General features: G+C 35.2%; 2 protein-coding genes across 2 annotated transcripts; one reads left to right on the forward strand and one right to left on the reverse strand.

Moving 5' to 3' along the window:
* The first annotated feature begins 1,082 nt into the window (after positions 1–1,082).
* LOC129568557 (uncharacterized) lies at positions 1,083–7,988 on the forward strand. Its single transcript, XM_055446607.1, has 7 exons — positions 1,083–1,093; positions 1,199–1,288; positions 1,788–2,425; positions 2,498–2,570; positions 2,714–3,342; positions 7,631–7,732; positions 7,956–7,988. The coding sequence occupies exons 2-7, from the start codon at positions 1,246–1,248 to the stop codon at positions 7,986–7,988; spliced, it is 1,518 nt and encodes a 505-aa protein (XP_055302582.1). The 5' UTR covers positions 1,083–1,093; positions 1,199–1,245.
* A 5,636-nt stretch (positions 7,989–13,624) lies between these two features.
* On the reverse strand, positions 13,625–15,493 carry LOC129568558 (toll-like receptor 8). Its single transcript, XM_055446609.1, has one exon. It carries the CDS (start codon positions 15,491–15,493, stop codon positions 13,625–13,627), a length of 1,869 nt encoding a protein of 622 aa, XP_055302584.1.
* Positions 15,494–21,596: the final 6,103 nt, after the last annotated feature.

The following is a 21,596-nucleotide window of genomic DNA, read 5'->3' on the forward strand; positions in this document are numbered from 1 at the left end:
AATCCCATTTTTATAATCAACAACACATATACATGTACATATGTATGACCTTCATCACGAATTGAACAAAAAGTACTCTTAAAGTAAATTCATATCATCACTGTGCACTCCAGCATCACATGCACTAAATTCTTTTGATGCACACGTATAGCTGTTGTTTTTTCAATCCATCTGAACAAACATAAAAGTGGTGTGTTGGGCTAAAGCCGTTTTCGAAAATGATTATTCGTTTATTGTGCGACGTTTCGCTCTTATTAGGAGCATCATCAGGCTGGAGAAAAAAAATGTACACAAGAAACAATGAGTAAGTGTTAAAACAATTAGAAACAGCCGAAAATAACCAAATTACGAACCAGTTACATCTGAATTTAAAATGTTTTCGAACGTATTCCATTTTTTCTATCAATTTCCACCAATTGTATTAGCTGCACGTATCCATCAAAGGAATTTTGCTATTGAGCTTCATTTAGTGTCTGAATATGATTACACTATGCAACAACAAGAAACAACCACAGAGAAGAGAACTTATTTCCAATGTTTTTTAGGCCCACTTAATCCAAATCTAGCGTTAGTTTGTCCTGGCACGACTAGTTTTGAAGATACGTTTATTGCGGCTTCCGTATCAGATTTGGATAAAGTGGGCCAAAAAACCTTGGAAATGAGTTTCCTCTTTTTCTGAGAATTTCGTTTTTGAAACTTGTTGCATAGTTAGTTGACCTCAATTCGTAAATTCCATAACTGTAAAATTCTACACTTCAACAATTATTCATCGCAGTTCACGTTTCAGCTATTAGTAGATGAATGGTATAAAAGAGGCAGCACCGCACGGAGAAGACCAAACGAATTCAAAGGATCTTCTGAAGAAGTTCAAGACAATTCTCTACTATCATTGTGCAATAGGTTAAAACTCTGTTTGGTTGGCAAATTAAAATGAATCTACTACATGGTTTGTTTTCGGTGCTATTTATCGTTGAATTTTCGGTAAGTTTTTTCTATCCCTTTATCATTTTCACTTTTATCCAATAAAACACGATATTTCTGTAGAACTGAAAATTAACACGAAATTTCTTTTTCTAGGAACTTCAAGGAAAACGTAAGACATTTTTGGTTTTCGAACTAGCTTTTTATGATTCCAAAAGATGTTTTCAGACTTTTATAATATTCAATTCGAAATTTCAACTTTTTTTCTAATGAACAGAGAACTTTTTCTCGCAAGCTCTTCTTAAAGGCGAAGTGATTGAAAACATGTCACAGGCAAAGTTTGTAGCTGGAATCCATATCCCCGCAAGTAAGTCTGCTTTAGAATCATTTTCATTTTTTTGTGTGTGAATTTTTGTCCGAAAAATTCAAATATTCTATCAATTTTGCTAGGAGCTGACCACGCTTTAGAAAATTGAAAATAATGCTAGATTTTATAATTTTTTTCAAACAATATAGTATTTACAACTGTGACATTTTTCGAACTTTCTCTAGAAACGTTTCACTGTAACTAATAACTTTCAATTGTGTGTATTTAAACGAATATGCATTTCTGTCGGTTTACTGTCAGAAAATTCATCACATTGTGGTGGTCAGAAGTATCGTTCATAGTGGATTATAGATTTTGTCAAATATTTGAGTTAACATACAGATGGTATTAAAACTGAATGATAGAAACGAATTTTGTAGATGAAAATTCGCGGTTTCCCCCTAGCAATTTTGTGTGTGTGTTCATTTTTTCTTTAAATATTATTGCTTTTACTGAGAATGAAACGATTTTATTACAAAATATTTGCATGAATACAAAGACCATCCAAATGATCCCAATGGAAAAGTGACGAGTTTTTGTACCGCATTTATTCTGTCGAAAACGGAAATTATCACGAATGCCCATTGTGTGTATGACGCCCCATATGTTTATGTGGTAGCTGGTACGAAAGTTGTATCAGATGCAAACCAGAAAATTAAAATCAAAGTCGAAAAAGAGAACTTTGTATATCACCCTTATTATAGTCATTTAATTTTTGGTGCATTTGATATTGCCAAAATTACACTGAAAACGCCGTTAGAATTCAGCGATACCGTTGGTAGTATCGAACTCGTGGATAAGAATTACAAATTGAATAACCCATCAGAAGTGGTCACTGCCTATGGATATGGCGTGTTGAAAAACATCGGACCATCGATATTGAGGCGTTGCGATGCAAACTATATATCTGATGTCGAACGAGCCAACACATTCAAGTCAAGTCAGACTTTGTACTTTACAACTGGTGAAGCTACGAATGATGGCGCTATTCTTACACCTGGGGATTCGGGTGGACCAGTCGTTTCAAAAACAAATAGCAAAATAGTGGGGATAACAATGGGTATAAATGGAACAACAGGTGGCCGCGGAGCGTTCCTTCCAATTACTCTATTTCTTGATTTTATTCGTGACCCAAAGGTATCTAATCACAATGCCCCAATGTATATTCTCAAACAACGCAAACCAAATCATTTTTCGCATTAATTTCAGAGCGTGAAACCAATTCCACCTCCGCTTACACCTAACGAAGCTAAATTTATAGCCGAAATAACGGCACCGGAAAGTAAGTGTGCATTCGAAATTCGAACTAAATCAAACCGTTTTTAACGTCACTTTTTCAAATTTTAAATAGAGGAGAGACAAAAGTGGAGATTTTTAATGATTTATAAACATAAATATTCATTCTGAGATGTTTTTCTATTACAGAATTTCTTACTGCTTACAAAGAAGATTTTGCCGATGCTGATGAAGATACTCAACTACAATTTGATGCAATCATTTTTTCGAAAACGGAGATTTTGACCTGTGCGCATGGTGTGCTCGGCGCCCCATATGTCTATGTCACCGTTAATAAACTATCAAGAAATGCGACAAAACTTAAAGTCACTGAAGACCAGATAGAAATTCATGAGAAATACTCATTGTCGGGATTGCCATTTGACATTGCCAAGATTACATTTAAAGAACCGTTAGAGTTCAACGATAACGTCGGCAGCATAGATTTGGTGGACAAAGATTACAAAATGAATGACCCGTCCGAAATGGTCACTGTCTACAGTGATGTGGTATTGGATGGAACAATGAGAACGAGGCGTTATGATACAAAGTATTTGGATGGCGCCAAATGCAAACCAAAATTGGGCGCTGTATTTGATGCAAATCATTTGATGTGTTACACTTTAGATGAAAGCATGGGAGCTCCCGCTACGTTTGGAGGTCCAATGATTTCAAAAAAGAATAATAAACTCGTGGGCATGACCTTAATTCGTTATTCTGGAAAACCGATTATTTTTCAACCGATTGCACCGTTGCTTGATTGGATCCGGAAGCCAAAGGTGAGACGTAATCAAAGAAGAGGAATAAAGGCTTGAAAAAAGGGGTTTTAGGCGCCTGAAAAAAATACCATCTCTCTTTTTGTTCTTGTCATTTGATGTTCAACACAAGAACCGAATAAATTTGAAAATTTGAAAAAAATGCATTTTATTTTTCATTTGCCCATGCGCAGTTATATGATTACTCGAAATAATTGCGATATATTTTAACGAGGTTTTTTTACAAACTCCCCATGTAGATGGCCGCCACACAGGCAAAAATCGAAAGAAAGGGTAAAAAATGTCAAAGTTATGATCATACACCAAGTTCCTTTGGTGCACACGTATAGCTGTTGTTTTTTCATTCCATCTGAATAAATACAAAAGTGGTGTGTTGGGCTAAAGCCGTTTTAGAAAATGATTATTCGTTTATTGTGCGACGTTTCGCTCTTGTTAGGAGCATCATCAGGCTGGAGAACAAAAATGTACACAAGAAACAATGAGTAAGTGTTAAAACAATTAGAAACAGCCGAAAATAACCAAACTACGAACAAGGTAATCTAAATTTAAAATGTTTTCGGACGTATTCCATTTTTTTCTATCAATTTCCACAAATTGTATCAGCTACACGTGTCCATCAAAGGAATTTTATTATTGAGCCTCATTTAGTGTCTGAATATGTAGTGATGGGCAATTTACCCGGTATTTAAATTTGGGTAAATTTCCTAGGTAAATACCCATTTATACCGGGTAAATATCCGATTTGTTGGCTATTTATGGGTATTTTCGAAATAGCCAAAAAAGTAGCAGAATTTTAATAAAAAAACTGGTAAAAAGTAATAATATGAATGAAAGACACAGAAATTTAATTTTAATTGTCATCTTAACTTTTTTCTGAACTTTTATCATGTCGCATTCGCTTTGAACTGGTACTGGTGTTGGTGCTTGCTTCTTCATTCTTTCGCTTTCTACTTGTAGCCTGCATCTACTTATAGTTTCGTGCGATGTACATAATTATACCCGATGTTTCCGTTGTCAAACGATTTCTCTTCTGTGTCTGAAATTCACACTGTGAATGAACCAAATGTACTCTCTGTTTGTGTAGAAGTCAATGAAATCGTGAGAATTTTTTCTGCTATTTTATCAAGAGCTGTATGTCCAAAAAATGATTTTCACCAAACCAACGGACTAACATTTGCACAAGAGACCCAAACGAAGTCCGTGCCCCAAATTTTTGCTTTTACTCGATAATTTATCAATTGAGTCATCACCGCTTCTTCGTCGAGTTTTACTTTTTTGGCTGATAAAACAATAAAACTAATGCTGCACCCATCATGATCGGTTTCATTATTTTATATTTGCGCTCTTGAACAGATTTTTCAGCATTTTTTTATTGCAAGCATTAAAAAAATTCGACGAACGAATCCACTGTTGCGAACATATTACTCAATAGTTTATGTGATTTATGAATATCTACGTCATCAGTTTCCAATTGTGTTCAATATTTCGTGGGGTCCTTCAAATTTTTCTCAATTTCTGGTTCTCCATCGTTCGCGTTTATTTAATCAAAATCGGCCGAAATATCTGGATCAACTACCATTAACCGTAAAATTCCTTTTTTTGCGATCAACGATTCGAGAGCCTGTAGTTCGTATACCCATCGAGTTTCAGAGGGTAGTTTAAGAGTCACATGGGTCTCCATTTCACGTTGCTCTTGGCTGAATAAACTATACAGGACGTGGCATTTTTATTTTATTCGTGACTTTTTTTGCTTTGAAAAATTTTCGCTCGAGGAAAGTAAATTCAGTGCATGAGCAACACAACCAAATGTGTGAATATGCAGTTATTTTTCGGTGCCAATGAGTCCAACTTGCATATTACGCTACATTATCGTACAAAAACAGCTAAAACTTGAATAATCTGATTTGAATTCAACAAAAATTCAAAGAAATCACCTATTTTAAAAATACCCATAAATACCCATTTTTGGGTCCTTCGGGTAAATACCCGATAAATGCCCGGTATTTATTCGGGTGGCTAAATAATGCCCATCACTATGAATATGATTAAACTATGCAACAACAAGAAACAACCACAGAGAAGGGAACTTATTTACAACGTTTTTTGTGCCCACTTAATCCAAATCTGGCGTTAGTTTGTCCTGGCATGTCTAGTTTTCAAGATACGTTCATTGCGGTTTCCGTATCAGATTTGGATTAAGTGGGCCAAAAAAACCTTGGAAATGAATCTCCTCTATTTGGGAGAATTTCGTTTTCGAAATTTGTTGCATAGTGTTAGTAGACCTCAATTCGTAAATTCCATAACTGTAAAATTCTACACTTCAACAATTATTCATCGCAGTTCACGTGTCAGCTATTAGTAGATGAATGGTATAAAAAAGGCAGCACCGCACGGGGAAGACCAAACGAATTCAAAGGGTCTCCTGAAGAAGTTCAAGAAGTTTTCGAACCTGAAACACTACCAGATTTCGTGATAAACAAATCAAATGTGAATTTCAGTGAAGAAGAACTAAATTTATTAAATTCAGGTTTAAAATACACGCCGAAACCTATATAGTTCACTATAGTTACTATACAGTTTACTATATAGCTATCCCTTTTCCGCTCATTCATCATCGACATTTTTCCGCGCAACTTTTCCGTATTAAATTTTTGCTCCAAACTACTCATATAGGAATAAACTTCAAAAATAGTCTAATAAAAAGAGAAAAAATTATAAACTATTCAGGGCTCAACATTGATGATGATTTGAACTGGAACGAACACACGCAACAAATTAAAAATAAAATAATGCCAATAAATTGAGTGGTCGGGAATAAAAATGACTAAAGTTGAACCCAGACGTGTGCAAGGTCAAAAATTCTAGAGTGGGGTAAAATGATTTTACCAGAGGGGGGGGGGGGTGAAAATTTATAAATGGGTATCGAAAAAAAAGTGAAGACCTAAAAAAAGGTCCTCACTTTTGAAAATCGATTATATCTAGTGTAAAATAGTCAAAATTCCACAATTGGGGTCTAACATTTTGCCACTGGGTGTCGAAAAACAAGTGAAGACCTAAAAAAAAGGTCCTCACTTTTGAAAATCGATTATATCTAGTGTAAAATTTTCCAAATCGCTCGAGGGGGGTCTCACATTTTGGAATCCTAGAGGGGGGGTAAAACCGGAAAACACACTTATTATGGATAAGCGTAACACAATATTCTTGCTTTTTTAAAGTGCAACATAAATTCTGTTCGCTTGAAAGTGAATCGTGAAATATCTGTTGACTATAGAAATCGTGTTTCACTTTAATGGTGGTTTTGGTTGTGATTTGGTTTTGGAGTGCAAATTAGGTGATAAGGAGCGCGAGTTCCGATGTGCCGATAACACCAATGGATTGGGCAGACACAATACTATATATATATATAAAAATCGAAAAAAAAATTTAATTTTTTTGTTCGATTTTTGCCTGCGACCGTCTACATGAGAAGTTTGAATGAATTTTTTTTTGGATTTGCAGGTGCTCAGAAGATGGTCAGTGGACGGTCTGGAAGAGTCTGTTCATAAACAATTTTTTTCTTCGTAAACAAACCGTCCTATACTACTACGTTCAGTGTGTTGATACACGATGATGCTGAGTGCCGTGATTTGCACATCTTTGTTCCTTTAAACTAAATGCTTTTCTTTCCGAGGTTCGGTGAAAAAACTTCAGTTTGAATCGGAAATCTATCGATTGAAAAACGAATCGTAACAAAATTCGGAAAGAATCAAGTTACTCTATGAGTGAAAAATTATGGTATTTGTTCAACAATAATCCGACAATTTGAAAGAATTCCAAATGTTTACTGAAACACATACGTTTAAAACTGAAATCAGGTTTTCGCACGGGTCTGTTTCTGCTTTCATTTCATTTGGTTCATAAAATAATTCCCTCCGTGTTATCGCTCACAGAGAAAACACTAACACAAAAGCAAATACAGTAACTATACAATACTTGGAACGTTACGGATTCTGTAGGTGTCAAATATTGTATAGTTACTGTATTTACTTTTGCGTTAGTGTTTTCTCCGTATTTCAGTGAAATGCAAATCTATATTCTTGATGAACTCTGCTGTTCAAAGCACTTATTCCGAAAAAATGGTTGTTAATATAAGCTATTCGTTAGTCTTAACATTTGTTCTCTCCTAATTTGCTTTTTCATTACTTCAGTTTTAACAAAACCGGTTCGCATTTCAGTTTCAGATTAGTCCGACGATGGCAGATGGATCTTTTTTAACTTTATTCCCTATTCTCTTTTCTCTTTCTTGAACTAGAATCACCCATTCCGTAAGAACATCTTAGGGAATGATTTAAATGTAGCAAGTATTAGTCATTTTGTTCGAAGAGTCATTTGCGATCAAACCAAAGTATTTGCGGTGAGTTGGAAATCCAAGCTAGAAAATGCTCTAATGCTAATAACATCAGCAATACAGTCGAAATGAACGAATCAGAACATTAGATTCAACAGAATCTTTTTTTTTCGATAAATTTAGGAGCAAATGGAAATTTGGTTGGTTGTCACACGCTTTTTTTATATTCAAATCCCCTTGAAACCAGAACAAATTGTTCATTTGATAACAAAATGTGTGTCTATTACAGATAAGCCAATCAAGTACAACCATTTGTGAGTAGTTGTGTGTTTTACCTTAGAAACATCAAACTATAGATTAAAAATATCCATTATGCGATTCTTTACAATAAAAATGCAATCGAAACTATCTTTGATATGTTTATTTGAGAAAATGTAGGTCTATTTAATCTAGTTTTCTACTAATTCGTGATTTTATCATTTTTCAATTCCATGAATTTCATTCTCTGTACAAAATCAGAGCAATCCAAAACACTTAAAACAATTTCGAAATTAAATTTCCAACAAAGCCCAAGTTGTTTATCAGCCTAACAACGCTTGAGCAATCGCCATGTTTCTGTTCGAAGGGATTATTAATGAAGTCTATGTCTGGACTATCGATTATGAGTTTGGCCATAGCAGTGCATGTAATTTCATTTTTGGAAAGTGACAATACCCACAGTTTTGGAAAGTTAACTTTTGTGAAAGGTCCAACTTCCGTCAATTCATTGCCATTCAAATGAAGCTTACTCAAACAAGTTGCTCCTGAAGAGACACTTACACGCTGCAGCTTGCTGTAAGAAAAATCTGCTTCCATAAAGTGATACGAGTATCGGAAAATACTCATATCAATTTCGATTAGGTTTGTTCTGCTCAAATTCAAAGTCTGCAGATTTATGAATTCCTCAAATTTGGTGGCATTCAGTGTTCCAATTTGGTTTCCAGATAGATCGAGAAACCAAATTCGTGGTCCGAAAAGCTCAATCAACTCCGAAGCGTTTGCAATGTTACAATGAGCAGCAGAAAAGTAAATTAAATTTTTGAAAACCGTTGTGGGCGATGAAAAATTAGTCTTCTCTAAGTTATTGAAAGAAATATCCAGTTTCAATAAATTTTTGAGCGGTTCGAACGGCCGAAGATTGTCGAATGAAAGATTCGTATTTTTTAAATGCAATTCGTATACATCGACATTTTCGAATGTGGACGCATTCAATTGGCCCACGTAATTTCCACTTAAGCGAAGTCTTGACATTTCTGATCTAAAGTGATGGATTAGCTCGGGTGCATTCTGCAGTTGATTTTCATCTACTCTTAAAAGGAACGATGATGGAAATTTCGCCAGCAGTAACACACTACAAATTTCTTTCAAGTTATTCCCAGAAATATCGAGTTTTTCAAGCAGTTCCGGGCTTTTAATAGAGCTTAAATCGAATTCCATCGATTGCGCTCCATTTATAGTCAAAAAGAAAAGATTGGTGAACGGTTCAAGTGATGTAGAAGTTAGTTTTTCCGTGAAATTTCCAATTGAATGTCCGAGAATGAAAACGCAACTTCTATTCACAACACATATAAGTGAAACAAAAATAAAAAATTTATTGAAATGAAACAACACAATCGAATTTTTTCAAAGTGTAACAACAAAAAAGATTTTCTTAAAGTGTAACATCGGTATGTAGTAAGTGTAATAACATAACGATGTTACACTTTAAAAAAATCTTTTTTGTTGTTACACTTTGAAAAAAATTCGATTGTGTTGTTTCATTTCAATAAATTTTTTATTTTTGTTTCACTTATATGTGTTGTGATAAGAAGTTGCGTTTTCATTCTCGGACATTCAATTAAAAACAATTGTTGAAGTGACGATGTCAAACAACGAAGCATTTCGTTTGGGTTTTCAATGTGGTTGCCAATGAATTTGAATGAGATGATATTGTCAAAGCTTCCTTCGTGGCAATGGAACTCTGTAAAGTTTCCATCGGATGACGACCAAATCCCTTCCGCTTGTTTGTTTAAAATAACACGAATTGGTTTCCCAATGTTTTCTTCTATTTCAAAGAAAGTTACATATTTCCATGAAAAATGCAACGGAACACCTCTCTTCAGCAACTGCAGGAATTTCTCATCGAAATATTGGTATCGATTATTCTCCAATCGTAACATTTTAAAATTGTTCGCCTTTGCAAATATGTCATCATGATCGATTCTTTGCAGTTTATTGTCTGTTAAATCAACATATTCCAAATGCGGATGTTTTATTATATTGTACATAATGATGTTGTTATGCGATAAATCAATCCTGACTATCGAAGACATAGGCAAACTCCAAATATTCATTAGATTATTATATGAGAAATCAACATCCATCACATGGGGCATTTTTGTCCAAATATCGCTTGGATCTTCAGTTAGCTGATTATGCGAGGCGTTGATTGCTCGCAAATGATCGAGTGTTACATCGAATGGAGTCAATGATTGAAGATTGGAGCAACAAATGTCCAATGAACGTATATTTTTAAAGTCACCGATGATTTGTGCAATTTTGTCCTTGTCACAGCCACCGATCTTCAATCGTATCACTTTCGATTTATCATAATGACCAATTGAGTACAGAAACGTTGTTGAACAATTCACAGGCAGAGTTTCGTTGAAATTTTCACAGTAAAACTCGACCGATTCCATTGCGTCGGTGAGGTGAACGCATTGGAAATCATTTGAATCACAAAATTTTATTAAAAACAACAGAAAAGCGATCGAAAACTTCATTTTGTAAAATATTCTCTTTAGGACAGCGCAATAACCAATTAATTTTGCATGTTGCTGAATTGCTTTCGTTTTTCAAACTGAGCGTTTCCAAACACACAAGCGATATCATGTAAGCAAATAGTGACGGACTTGTTTTGATAAATTAGAGGTCAAACTTGAATTCGCAAGCACATGGAAGTTAGATAATTAAACAAGAGCGTTTGTTATCAAATGCTACTTTTATACTAGCTGCTTCCGCTTGAAAACACGATAACTCCTTGGACTTAGCCACAAAATGATTTCAGATAAGGTTTTCAGTTTGGATCATTTTACATTTTTTGCATCAAGAGTAAATGATGATAAAGAATATTTTGTGTCGATGAATTTTTCTTTATTAAACAGAATATACTAACAACATATTTATAAGAAAGAACGAGCCAAATTGCTTCTATTTTCAGAAGCAAAATTTACTTCAAAACCATTTCGATATTAAAATTCCCAAAAAAACACAATTTTTTTTATAAGCATACACTTGAGCAATCGCCATGTTTCTGTTAGAAGGGACTGTTGACAAATTTTAGATTCGTCCAATTACGCTTGAGTTGTACATGGTATTTGATTCTTTGAAACAGACAATTCATAGAGATACGGAATCTCCAATAGGCTTTGTATATCCCTCAATTCATTTCCAGCAAAGTAGAGCGACTTAATCTTAATTGGGGCTAAATTCACGTTCTTCAAGTTGTTGTAAGACAAATCGAGTGTATTCAGCAGACGTGTGCAAGGGGGGTATTCCGGTTTGACCCCCCTCTAGGATTCCAAAATGTGGACCCCCCAGCGATTTGGAAAATTTTACACTAGATATAATCGATTTTCAAAAGTGAGGACCTTTTTTTTAGGTCTTCACTTGTTTTTCGACACCCATTGGCAAAATTTTAGACCCCCATTGTGGAATTTTGACTGTTTTACACTAGATAGAATCGATTTCCAGCAGAAATTACAGAAATTAGCGCCATCTGTCATTTCAAGAGGTAAAATATATATAGTATTTGATAAAATGTTCGAAAATATGTCATCGCCCACCAATGGATTGGGCAAAAAAAAATACTATATGAGAATCGAAATTTTTTTTTTAACTTTTTTGTCGATTTTTGCCTGTTTCGGATCGTCTACATGGGAAGTTTGTATGAAAACCTCGGAGCGCCGGTGTTTTACCCGTATTGTTATACACATCAACAAAGCAGTCTGCTTCACCGTAGAAAAGTAAAGCGCAGTAACGAACAAGAACGTTCAAGTTTCGGCAACGTTGCATTATAGAGAATATGAATGAACGTAATGAGAAATGTAACGAGAAATTACATTCATTCATAATCACTAGTGAAGCCACGTTGCCAAAACACTACGTTCTTGTTTCCTTACTGCGCACTTCTTTTCTACGGTGAAGCAGACTGCTTTGTTGATGTGTATAAAAATGAGGGTAAAACACCGGCGCTCCGAGGTTTTCATACAAACTTCCCATGTGGACGATCGGAAACAGACAAAAATCAAAAAAAAGTTAAATTTTTTTTTTCGATTCTCATATAGTATTTTTTTGCCCAATTCATTGGTGTTATCGCCACATCGAAATTCGGGCTCCTTATCACTTTATTTGCATCATGCGATAAATGCGAGTGACGTCATCAATAGCTCGGGAATCAATTGAAATGAAACACACGAAAAAATATTCGAGTAACGAAACAATGTGATACAGATCCATTCATATGAAACAATGCGAGAGGATTCGTTCATAACGACACTGCAGACAAAAAATCTATCAAAACGGAACACCGCAAAGCGAAATACTTAAAACGGCACATGCTATGTTTCATTCTTACGGATTTCTTTTCCGTGTTCCATTTTAATGGATTGCTTTATTTTTGTTTCGTATCTGTGTATTGAGGGACGAAAGTCTCATTTTCATTTCAACCGCATCATATATACCAGTGCTGTCCAACATGGTGGCCACTGGGCCACATTTGGCCACCGAGACAATTTCAAGTGGCCACGAGAAGATTTGATTTCCATGATATATCATATTTAATTTTCAATGATTTAACATGAATTTGATAAACTGAACCGAACAAAGAGCAGCAATAGAAATAAATTCGCTACTGTAAAATTCTCAATAACGCTCTATTTAACATAAACATTTCATAAAAACGGTGCTGTTTTTTCGTTTGTAGCTTCATTTCAATTTTTCATCAAAAGTGTGTAATAAGCAATAATTTTGTATGCAAGCATATTTGTTTTGATTGGATTCGGTCGATGAATCTTGTCGAGACTTGTTTATGTAACAATGCTGTCGAGTTCGTCATTCGCTTTCATTCAAACCAATTCAGTGAAGAATTCGAGCTCGGCTACGACACAGACATTTTTTTTCAGTATCTCAATATTTTGATTAAAGCATTCGATTCACGATTTTCGGATTTAAAAAAATTTCATTTGGCATTCAAGTTTTTGAAAAATCCATTTCTTTTCAATCAAAATGAAATTTCAAAATTTGTCCGATCTTTTCAATACAAAGAAAACTCACTTGGAGTTTGATATTTCGCTAATAAATGAAGAAACTCATTTGCCAAATGAAATGAGTGATGCATTGTGGAAGCGATTGCTATTAAATTGTAACTTTTTGGTGCTCAAAGATATTTTACCAAGACAAATACAAACTCCGCAGTGCAGATCTTAGGAAAATTTAGAATCGGAAATTCGTTGCGAACTTTGTGAATCCAAGCCCAATTTAACTGAATTGACCGAAAATAAAAGTTGTCGACGATCTCATTAATGATTGAATAAAGAAACATCAAATGTTTATCGACATTTTTGGGTTTTTTCTCATTGATTGAAAAAGTGGCCACCGGCTTGATCTCAGGGCCACTATTTTGGCCACAGCAGAAAACAAGTTGGACAGCACTGATATATACAATATATATATTTAGATACTATAGATAGGCCATACCTTGGATATTTCCGTTCTATGAATCTGTACAAAAAATATTAATGTGCCTTTTCCGCACAGAATAAATTCAAAAATGAGACATCGATTTTTAAACAAGCTCAAGCTGTTGATGAAATTTTATTTAAAAATCAATGATTCCATTGAAGAATACAATTCATTTCAAGTTCAGTATTCTTTCTAAAACTATAGCCATTTTGAAATGAAAGTTCCGACAAAACCCAAGTTGTTTATTAGCCTAACCACACTTGAGCAATCGCTGTGTCTTTGTTCGGAAGGATTATCGACAAATTTCAGATCCGGCCAAGTGAGCGTGAGTTCTGCCAATGCGGTGCAAGGAATTTGGTTTTTTGATACTGACATCTTCCACAATTTCGGAAAGTTCAATGTTGTAAATGGTTCAACGTCTGTTAACTGATTGTTATCCAAGTAAAGAATGCCCAAATAAGTTGCTGGTGAAGAAACGCTTACACGCTGAATCGTGTTGTAAGAAAAGTCCGCTTCTTGGAGGTAGTTTGAGTGTCGAAAAATGCCAAAGTCAATTTCGACTAAGTTTGTTCTGCTCAAATTGAGAGTTTGCAAATTGATAAAGTCTTTAAATATGGTGGCATTCAATGTTTTCAAGTCATTTACTGATAAATCGAGCGATGCAATTGGTAGACCAAGAAGTTTAATCAATTCTGAAGCGTTTGTGATGTTACAATGAGCAGCAGAAAAGTGGACTAAATCTTTGAAAGCCGTCGATGGCACTGAAAAATTAACATTTTCCAAATTGTTAAAAGAAATATCTAGTTTCCGCAATCTTTCGAGTGGTTCAAACGGCTTCAGATCGTCGATTGAAAGATTCGTATTTTTTAAATACAACTCGCCTACATCGACGTTTTCGAATGTGATCGCGTCCAGTTTTCCAACGTGATTTCCATTCAAATATAACCGAGAATCTTGTCCTCTGATGTATTGGATTAGGTCAGGTGTGTTTTTCAATTGATTTCCAGCAACATTGAAGTAGTAAATCATCGGTAGTTGCTTCAACAACGATACATTCCGAATTTCCTTCAAGTTGTTGTTCGAAATATCGAGTGTGTAGATACGGTTGGCGTTTTTAATGGAGCTCAAGTCGAATTCCATCGATTTCGCGCCATTCAGAGTCAAAAAGTAAAGATTGATAAACGGTTCAAGTGACGTGGAGCTTAACTTTTCAGTGAATTCACCGATTAAAGTCAATCTTCCAAGTGACGGTGTCAGACAACGAAGCAAATCGCTTGGATTTTCGATGTGGTTGTCGATGATGCTGAATATGAATATGCTGTCAAAGCTTCCTTCACTGCAATGGAATTCGGTGTGATTTCCATCGGTTGATGGCCAAATTCCTTCTTCGTTGTTTAAAACAACACGAATTGGTTTCCCAATGTTTTTCTGTATTTCAAAATAGATGATATTTTGCCATGAAAAATGCATTTCAACATCTCTTTCCAGCAACTGTAGAAACTTTCCATCGAAATATTCATATTGATTATCCTCCAATCGTAGCTTTTTTAAATTTTTCGCCTTTGAAAATATATCCTGATGAAAAATTCTCTTTAGTTGATTGTGACTCAAGTCAATGAATTCCAAATTCGGAAGATATGTGGAATTGTAGCTGTCAATGTACTGCATATTGTTGTGTGATAAATCTATTTTGATTATTGATTGAGGTAAGCTCTGGACCTTGAAATTATTGTATGAAAAATCGACGTCCATAACGCGAGGCATTTTTGTCCAAATATCGACTGGATCTTCAGTTAGCTGATTATGCGAGGCGTTGAATGCTCGCAAATGCTCGAGTGTTACATCGAATAAAGTCAATGATCGAAGATTGGAGCAGGAAATGTCCAATGAACGTATATTTTTAAAATCAGCAATGATTTGTGCAATTTTGTCGTTGTCACAGCCACCGATCTTCAATCGTGCTACTTTCGATTGATCCAAATAGCCAATGGAGTACAGATACGTGGTTGAACAATTTGCGGGCAAAGTTCCGTTGAAATTTTCACAATAAAACGCGACCGATTCCATTGTGTCAGTGAGTTGAACACATTGGAAATCATTTGAATCACAAAAATTAACTAAAAACAACACCAGAATAATCGTGAGCTTCATTTTTTTTATTGTGCTTGTGCCTTTTATGGAAGTGAGCATAAAACGTCCGACTTAACTTCGTCATTCGAACTGAGTGTTTCAGTATTAATGAACGCTTTATGTAAGTGAAGAATTTCATGAGACTTTTCTATAAATTTGAGGTCAAACGAATCGCCAATTTGACTCTACAGCGGATGTTGTCGAATGTGGCTTATCTGGCTCACATCCGCTCGCAGATTTAATAAGATTGAAAAATAGTAGAGCGAAAAAAAAACATTTTCAATTACAAGCATATTCAATCAAACGTGTTCTTCTCGTGACAAAAGTGGGTTGTTTACCGAAACTTGTGTATATATTTGAGAATAAGAGGCAAATCTTGGCAAAGTACGTAGAAACAGGAACTTGAAACCGGTATTTGCGTGTAACAGATTTAAGTACTGTTTTGGCGTTGGCTTTTCTATGTTTTGCCTTTTATTCGCAAAATTTTATTCAAACTGATAGCAAATGTGTCAACATTTGATTACAACCATATGTTTCCTATAACGTGTTGGATCTTTGCATATATTTTGTTTTTCAATGAATTGCAGCTATAGACCATTGAACTTGGTCATAAAAGATGCACCGTTTTGTATACAATATTAATGTGTCGTTGACATTTAATTTGAACAGAGCTTAAATTTTGGCTGGATACATCCGATTGCAGAATTTTCATTCAGATCAGAATAAATAATTCGTATCGATTTTTGCTAACATTGAATAAATTTCGTCATTAATAACGCCATAAACATTTTTCTCCCAACTGCATGCTAATTTAGCAAACGGTTTTATCTCGCTTGAATATAAACTTTAAATTCTTGATCATATCATTCTACCAGAACGAAATTTTAAATTAGTTGAATTCATTTTGAAAAGAATATTCGTGGTCCAAGCGAAATAAAACTTGTTGTCCCAGTCATCGATGCTTCAGTTGTTGACGGATAGTGATCGTGATCACAGTTTTAGTTTGTAAATTGTACTGTTTGGTTAGTTCTTGTGACTTTACTTCTTTTAAGAACGATTGCCACCAAATCGGTGGCATCAATCTGTCGAATCTGCTTTCTTCGAGTGTAGAAAACGTGTGAATTCAATATAAATATTCATTTTTTTGTAAAAAATTAGATTTAACCCTCCGTTTGGCACATGGGTCTGGCCAGACTTTTTTCGTTTTGGATTTTAATTTTAGCATGGTTCGGATTGAGCTAGAGCCTTCAAACTTCTTGATTTTTCCTGGATATTCTTTTTATGCATTTTGGAATAAAAATTAAGGATCCGTGTCATAGAAGGATACATATAAGGACATCAAAACGAATATACTTCGGTTTGGTACATGTGGTCTGGCCAGACCCCTATGTATTGATAACAGATTTTACACGTACTGATAACATATAATGAATTAGTGTATGGAGAGAAATATTTTGGATGATTTTCTCAATATTTTGGACGAATTTCGAATAATTTTGGACGAAATTCTAATTTCAGAGTTAGAGACGAAAACAGATTTGGACGTTTTTATAATTTTTTGTTCAAAACCGGCCAAAAAAAATGAAAAAATCGACCAAAAATTCTTCCATTTTTGTAATATTTTTTGGACGATTTTATAAAAATTTTGGACGGTTTTTTCATTTTTTTGGACGAAATTTCAATTATCCGACTCCCTAGTCCCTACCTATTGAAACGATATCGGAATGGTTTTGCTCTGTTTGAGTGAAGCAGCCGAGTAGATCATATCACTCTTCCACAACATATTTACATAAGCTTGTATTGAAATCAAAACGTGGTCCAAATGAAATGAAACCTGTTGAATGTGTCATCGATGCTCTAGTTGTTAGCGATCAACGATCGTCATCACAGTTTGTGTTGTTCAATTAAAAACGATTAAAAGTTAATAATTGTAATAAATATAATTCATCCGGAAGGTGCAAATTACGAATAATTTTTGTGTAAATTTATTTTCTTGGAGAAATTAGGTTCAAAAAAGAAACACAAAATGAGACAATTTGTGATGCTGCCACTGAGTGTTTTCGTATTTGCTTTCCTGATAGCAGGATTTGCTGGTTTACCTACAGGTAATTCTAAGTATTTCGATTTTTTTCTCCTAATTTTGATTACACTGTTTAAAATTTACGCCTGAATATAGACGGAATTCCGGCTAGTATACACTGACGCTCTCGGTTGATATTCCTCCCAGTAAGTTGTATTCCAGCCGTTTTTTCGCCTAGTATTTCCGACGAATACTACATGGGCTGAAAAGTCTTTGGCCTGATACAGAAATAACGAAAATACTGCCAAATCCACATTAGTTTTAGATAAAACCATCCTTAACTAGAACTCAGTCAAAATTTGAGCCAAATCGGATGATCAGTTTGCGAGTTACAGCGTCTTGTGACGGTTTCGCGCTTACATTTCAAAGACATAATTATTAGAAAAATCAAATCCATATTGGAGTTACTTTACGGTATCCCTTAAGCATTGAAAATAACCTGAATGTGTGAAGATATTTAATTCAGACGTCGTTTTACGAGCCATTTTGTTGACAAACCTCAAAAATGCTCAAAATTGGTGGTTTTAAGAGATATCAACAAAATTATCCACGATATGATATCGGATGACCCAAAACTTTTATTGTATTGGGTCAATTCGAAAGTTTCCGCCGTTGACATTTAAATGTCGCCACTTGTAACTGAGCGTAGCTTGACAAGTGAATCCAATTGCATTTTGTAGATGTGACATTTAGCAATCTAACTCAGAGCAGAAAGATTCATTTTTCGTTCTGCGTCATTGTTTTTGAATCGATTGAAAATGGATCGTGATAAGGTGTTTTTTCGAGGGGCCCTTCTTTTCTTATTTGATTCGAAGAAAACTGCCGCTGAAGCTCATCGAATGCTGTCAGATACTTATGGCGAGCAAGCTCCATCGGAACGAAGCTGCAGAGAATGGTTTCATCGATTCAAAAGTGGTGATTTTGACTTGAAAGACAAAGAACGTTCAGGTCGGCCAGAAGCGATTGAAGATGTCGATTTGCAAGCATTATTGGATGAAGACCCAACCCAAACGCAAAAAGAACTTGCATTGCAGTTAAACGTCGGCCAAACAACCATTTTCAGACATTTGCACGCCATGGGAAAGATTCGGAAGCTGGGAAAATGCGTTCCACATCAACTGTCTGAAGAGCAACTTCAAGCACGAATCGCAATATGCACAAAACATCTTGCAGAGCACAAAAGAAACAGTTTTTTGTATCGGATTGTTACCGGCGATGAAAAGTGGGTTCATTACGAAAACCCCAAGCGTAAAGTAGCGTATGTTGATCCCGGCCAACCGGCGCCATCCCAGCCAAAACGAGATATTCATTGCGATAAGGTTATGCTGTGCATCTGGTGGGATATGAAAGGAGTCGTGTATTATGAGCTACTAAAACCAGATCAAACGATTAATAAAGAACGCTATCTACGCTAATTGAATGATTTGGCTCATGCATTGGATGAAAAACGGCCATTAATAGCTCGAAAACACCACAATGTTTTGTTCCACGATGACAACGCTAAGCCACATCGTGCAACAATCGTTAAAAATGAGGTAGAGCAGCTCGGTTGGGATCGGCTTGATCAGCCCGCGTACTCTCCAGACCTTGCTCCTTGCGACTACTATCTATTTCGATCGATGCAGATTGCCCTGTCTGAAGTACGCTTTCAAAATGAGGAAGAAGTGCGAAAATGGGTTGATGACTACATAACCTCAAAAGACGAGGACTTCTTCAAGCGAGGAATCCACAAGCTGCCAGAAAGATGGCGGGAAGTCATAGCTAACGATGGCGAATACATTGGTTAATGTACATTTTCAATTTATTTTGCAATAAATGTATTTTTAGACAAAAAAAACGGCGGAAACTTTCGAATTGACCCAATATTAAACTTCCAATACCATGGGCCTACTATCTTAGGCCATAGATTCCAGTTTGCACAGAAATTCTTGTATGAAAAATTCAATCGAAAAAATCGTACCGCATTTTCGATAATTGAGCAAAAATCCCAACTTTGTTCAGATTTGCGGCCCTCTTTGGAGCCATAAAAGGGAAATCATTGCATGTTTTTGCTTTGATACATGGGAATTAATGTCCTTTCTATTCAATCAAATATATAGGAGTCAAGAATATAATCAAAATTGTGCTTAAAAATGGCTTGAAACGAAAAGGGCCGCAAATGATCACTTTGACGGCTTCTGGCGGTTTCTGACGCTGTTACCTGATATGTAAATAATATATTCATCATTTAATGTCTGGAAAAGTTAAAAATGATGTTAGAAGAATATCATCTATAATTTTTACGCCGAAACAATTGATACATTCGGAGTAAATGGTCGATATCTGACGTAGAGATGAATGCTTTCCTTCACGAGATTTCTTGAACTCACAAATCTATTGAAGTGATGGCAAAATTTTACGTTTTATGCTACAACTTGCTTAGCCGTCGACTAAATTTTCTAGATTTAGTCCTCCCCAATCCATTTAAGGTGTTCAAACTATATATTTTAGCTTTGGGTTGCGGGAGTTCAGCATTATTCGAAAGCCATCTGCGAAAATTTGGCCATTTTTGAGGCCTTTACATGGTATGGGTACAACTCGCAAACTGATCATCCGATTTGGCTCAAATTTTGACTGAGTTCTAGTTAAGGATGGTTTTATCTAAAACTAATGTGGATTTGGCAGTATTTTCGTTATTTCTGTATCAGGCCAAAGACTTTTCAGCCCATGTAGTATACGCCTGAAAGTAGATTTTTAGTTGAAGTTTTGGGCGAAATATAGACTGAGACCGTATACCAGCCGAAATTCCGTCTAAAGTCGGGCGTAAATTTTAAACTGTGTATATCTTGATTTATTCATGTGATCTCGATGTGACTGTTTACAGGCGATAAAAATAAAGATTGGAAGAGTACATTGGAAAAAGCAATCGAAAATGATAAATAATGAATTTCGTTCTATCGTCGCACGTTCATGGTGAAGCACTAACTATCGATTTTCATTTAGATGACGTCAATGGAATCGAACATCTAATCACAGAAAATGCTCCATTGTCATCATTATTGGATAAAGGAAGAAGTCCGCTCCATTTAGCTGCTGAAAATGGTACACTCTCCCGAATATTCGCAAATGTATAAGCAAATATATTCACCATTCAAATATGTATCACTTTTCATTCAGGAGCTTTAAATGTTCTTACGTTACTCATTGGAAAAGACTTCAAAGTCAATACTACAGATAATGATGGATCAACGCCACTAAACTACGCCGCACATAATGGTACTTGTTAATTAGTAACTGAACACTAGTAATTATGAAAAATAATCTCTTGCTCAAACTTGTTTTTTATTTTGTTTAATTTTGTCTCATTTTGAGGTAATTAATTGTATAAGGTTAATTTCTTAAACATTCATACTCTAACACAAACAATCTTTTGATTCGGTTCCTTTTGCAATTCACATCGAACACGGCGCCGACGTCAATAGTAAAAATGAATTTGGAAATACACCACTTCATGTGGCTGCACAATGGCGTAATTGGCTAAAAACACTTCCTTTTAAACACAAAACACTCATTCGATTTTTATCCATTCTAGATAACGTGAACGTGGCCAAACTCTTCATTAAACTCGGTGCCAACGTGAATTCCAAAAATAAAGATATGAAAACACCACTAGTTTCCAATCTGTAATCGTTACTCTCTTTGAGTACAGCAAAATTCGAGACTTTCTATTTTTACTTTCCAAGAATATCTGAGATTCAAGCTAATTGTAATTCAAAAGAATAACAATGAAGAAATTCTTAATGATTCAACTGTTCACTTTTGCGTTCCTAGTTACTGGTTTCACTGGTTCATCAATAGGTAGTTCAAAATCATCCTAAATCGACGTTTTTTCCACTTTCTAAACATGATTTCTTGGTCGTTTGTTCCATTTTGATTTTTCGCAGGTGATAATGATCAAGAATTGAAAAATGAACCAACTAA

Source organism: Sitodiplosis mosellana, unplaced genomic scaffold (assembly GCF_009176505.1).
Source record: "Sitodiplosis mosellana isolate CC-2019 unplaced genomic scaffold, AAFC_SMos_1.0 Smas_scaffold_20, whole genome shotgun sequence".
Lineage (NCBI taxonomy): Eukaryota > Metazoa > Arthropoda > Insecta > Diptera > Cecidomyiidae > Sitodiplosis > Sitodiplosis mosellana.

Bases quoted from the DNA above. Each gene is read 5' to 3' on its own strand.
- LOC129568557 (XM_055446607.1), top strand. From the start codon at position 1,246: ATGTCACAGGCAAAGTTTGTAGCTGGAATCCATATCCCCGCAA. The intron at 2,426-2,497 runs GTATCTAATCAC...CATTAATTTCAG, and splicing joins ATTTTATTCGTGACCCAAAG to AGCGTGAAACCAATTCCACC. The intron at 7,733-7,955 runs GTGAGTTGGAAA...TGTCTATTACAG, and splicing joins ATCAAACCAAAGTATTTGCG to ATAAGCCAATCAAGTACAAC.
- LOC129568558 (XM_055446609.1), bottom strand. From the start codon at position 15,493: ATGGAATCGGTCGCGTTTTATTGTGAAAATTTCAACGGAACTTTGCCC.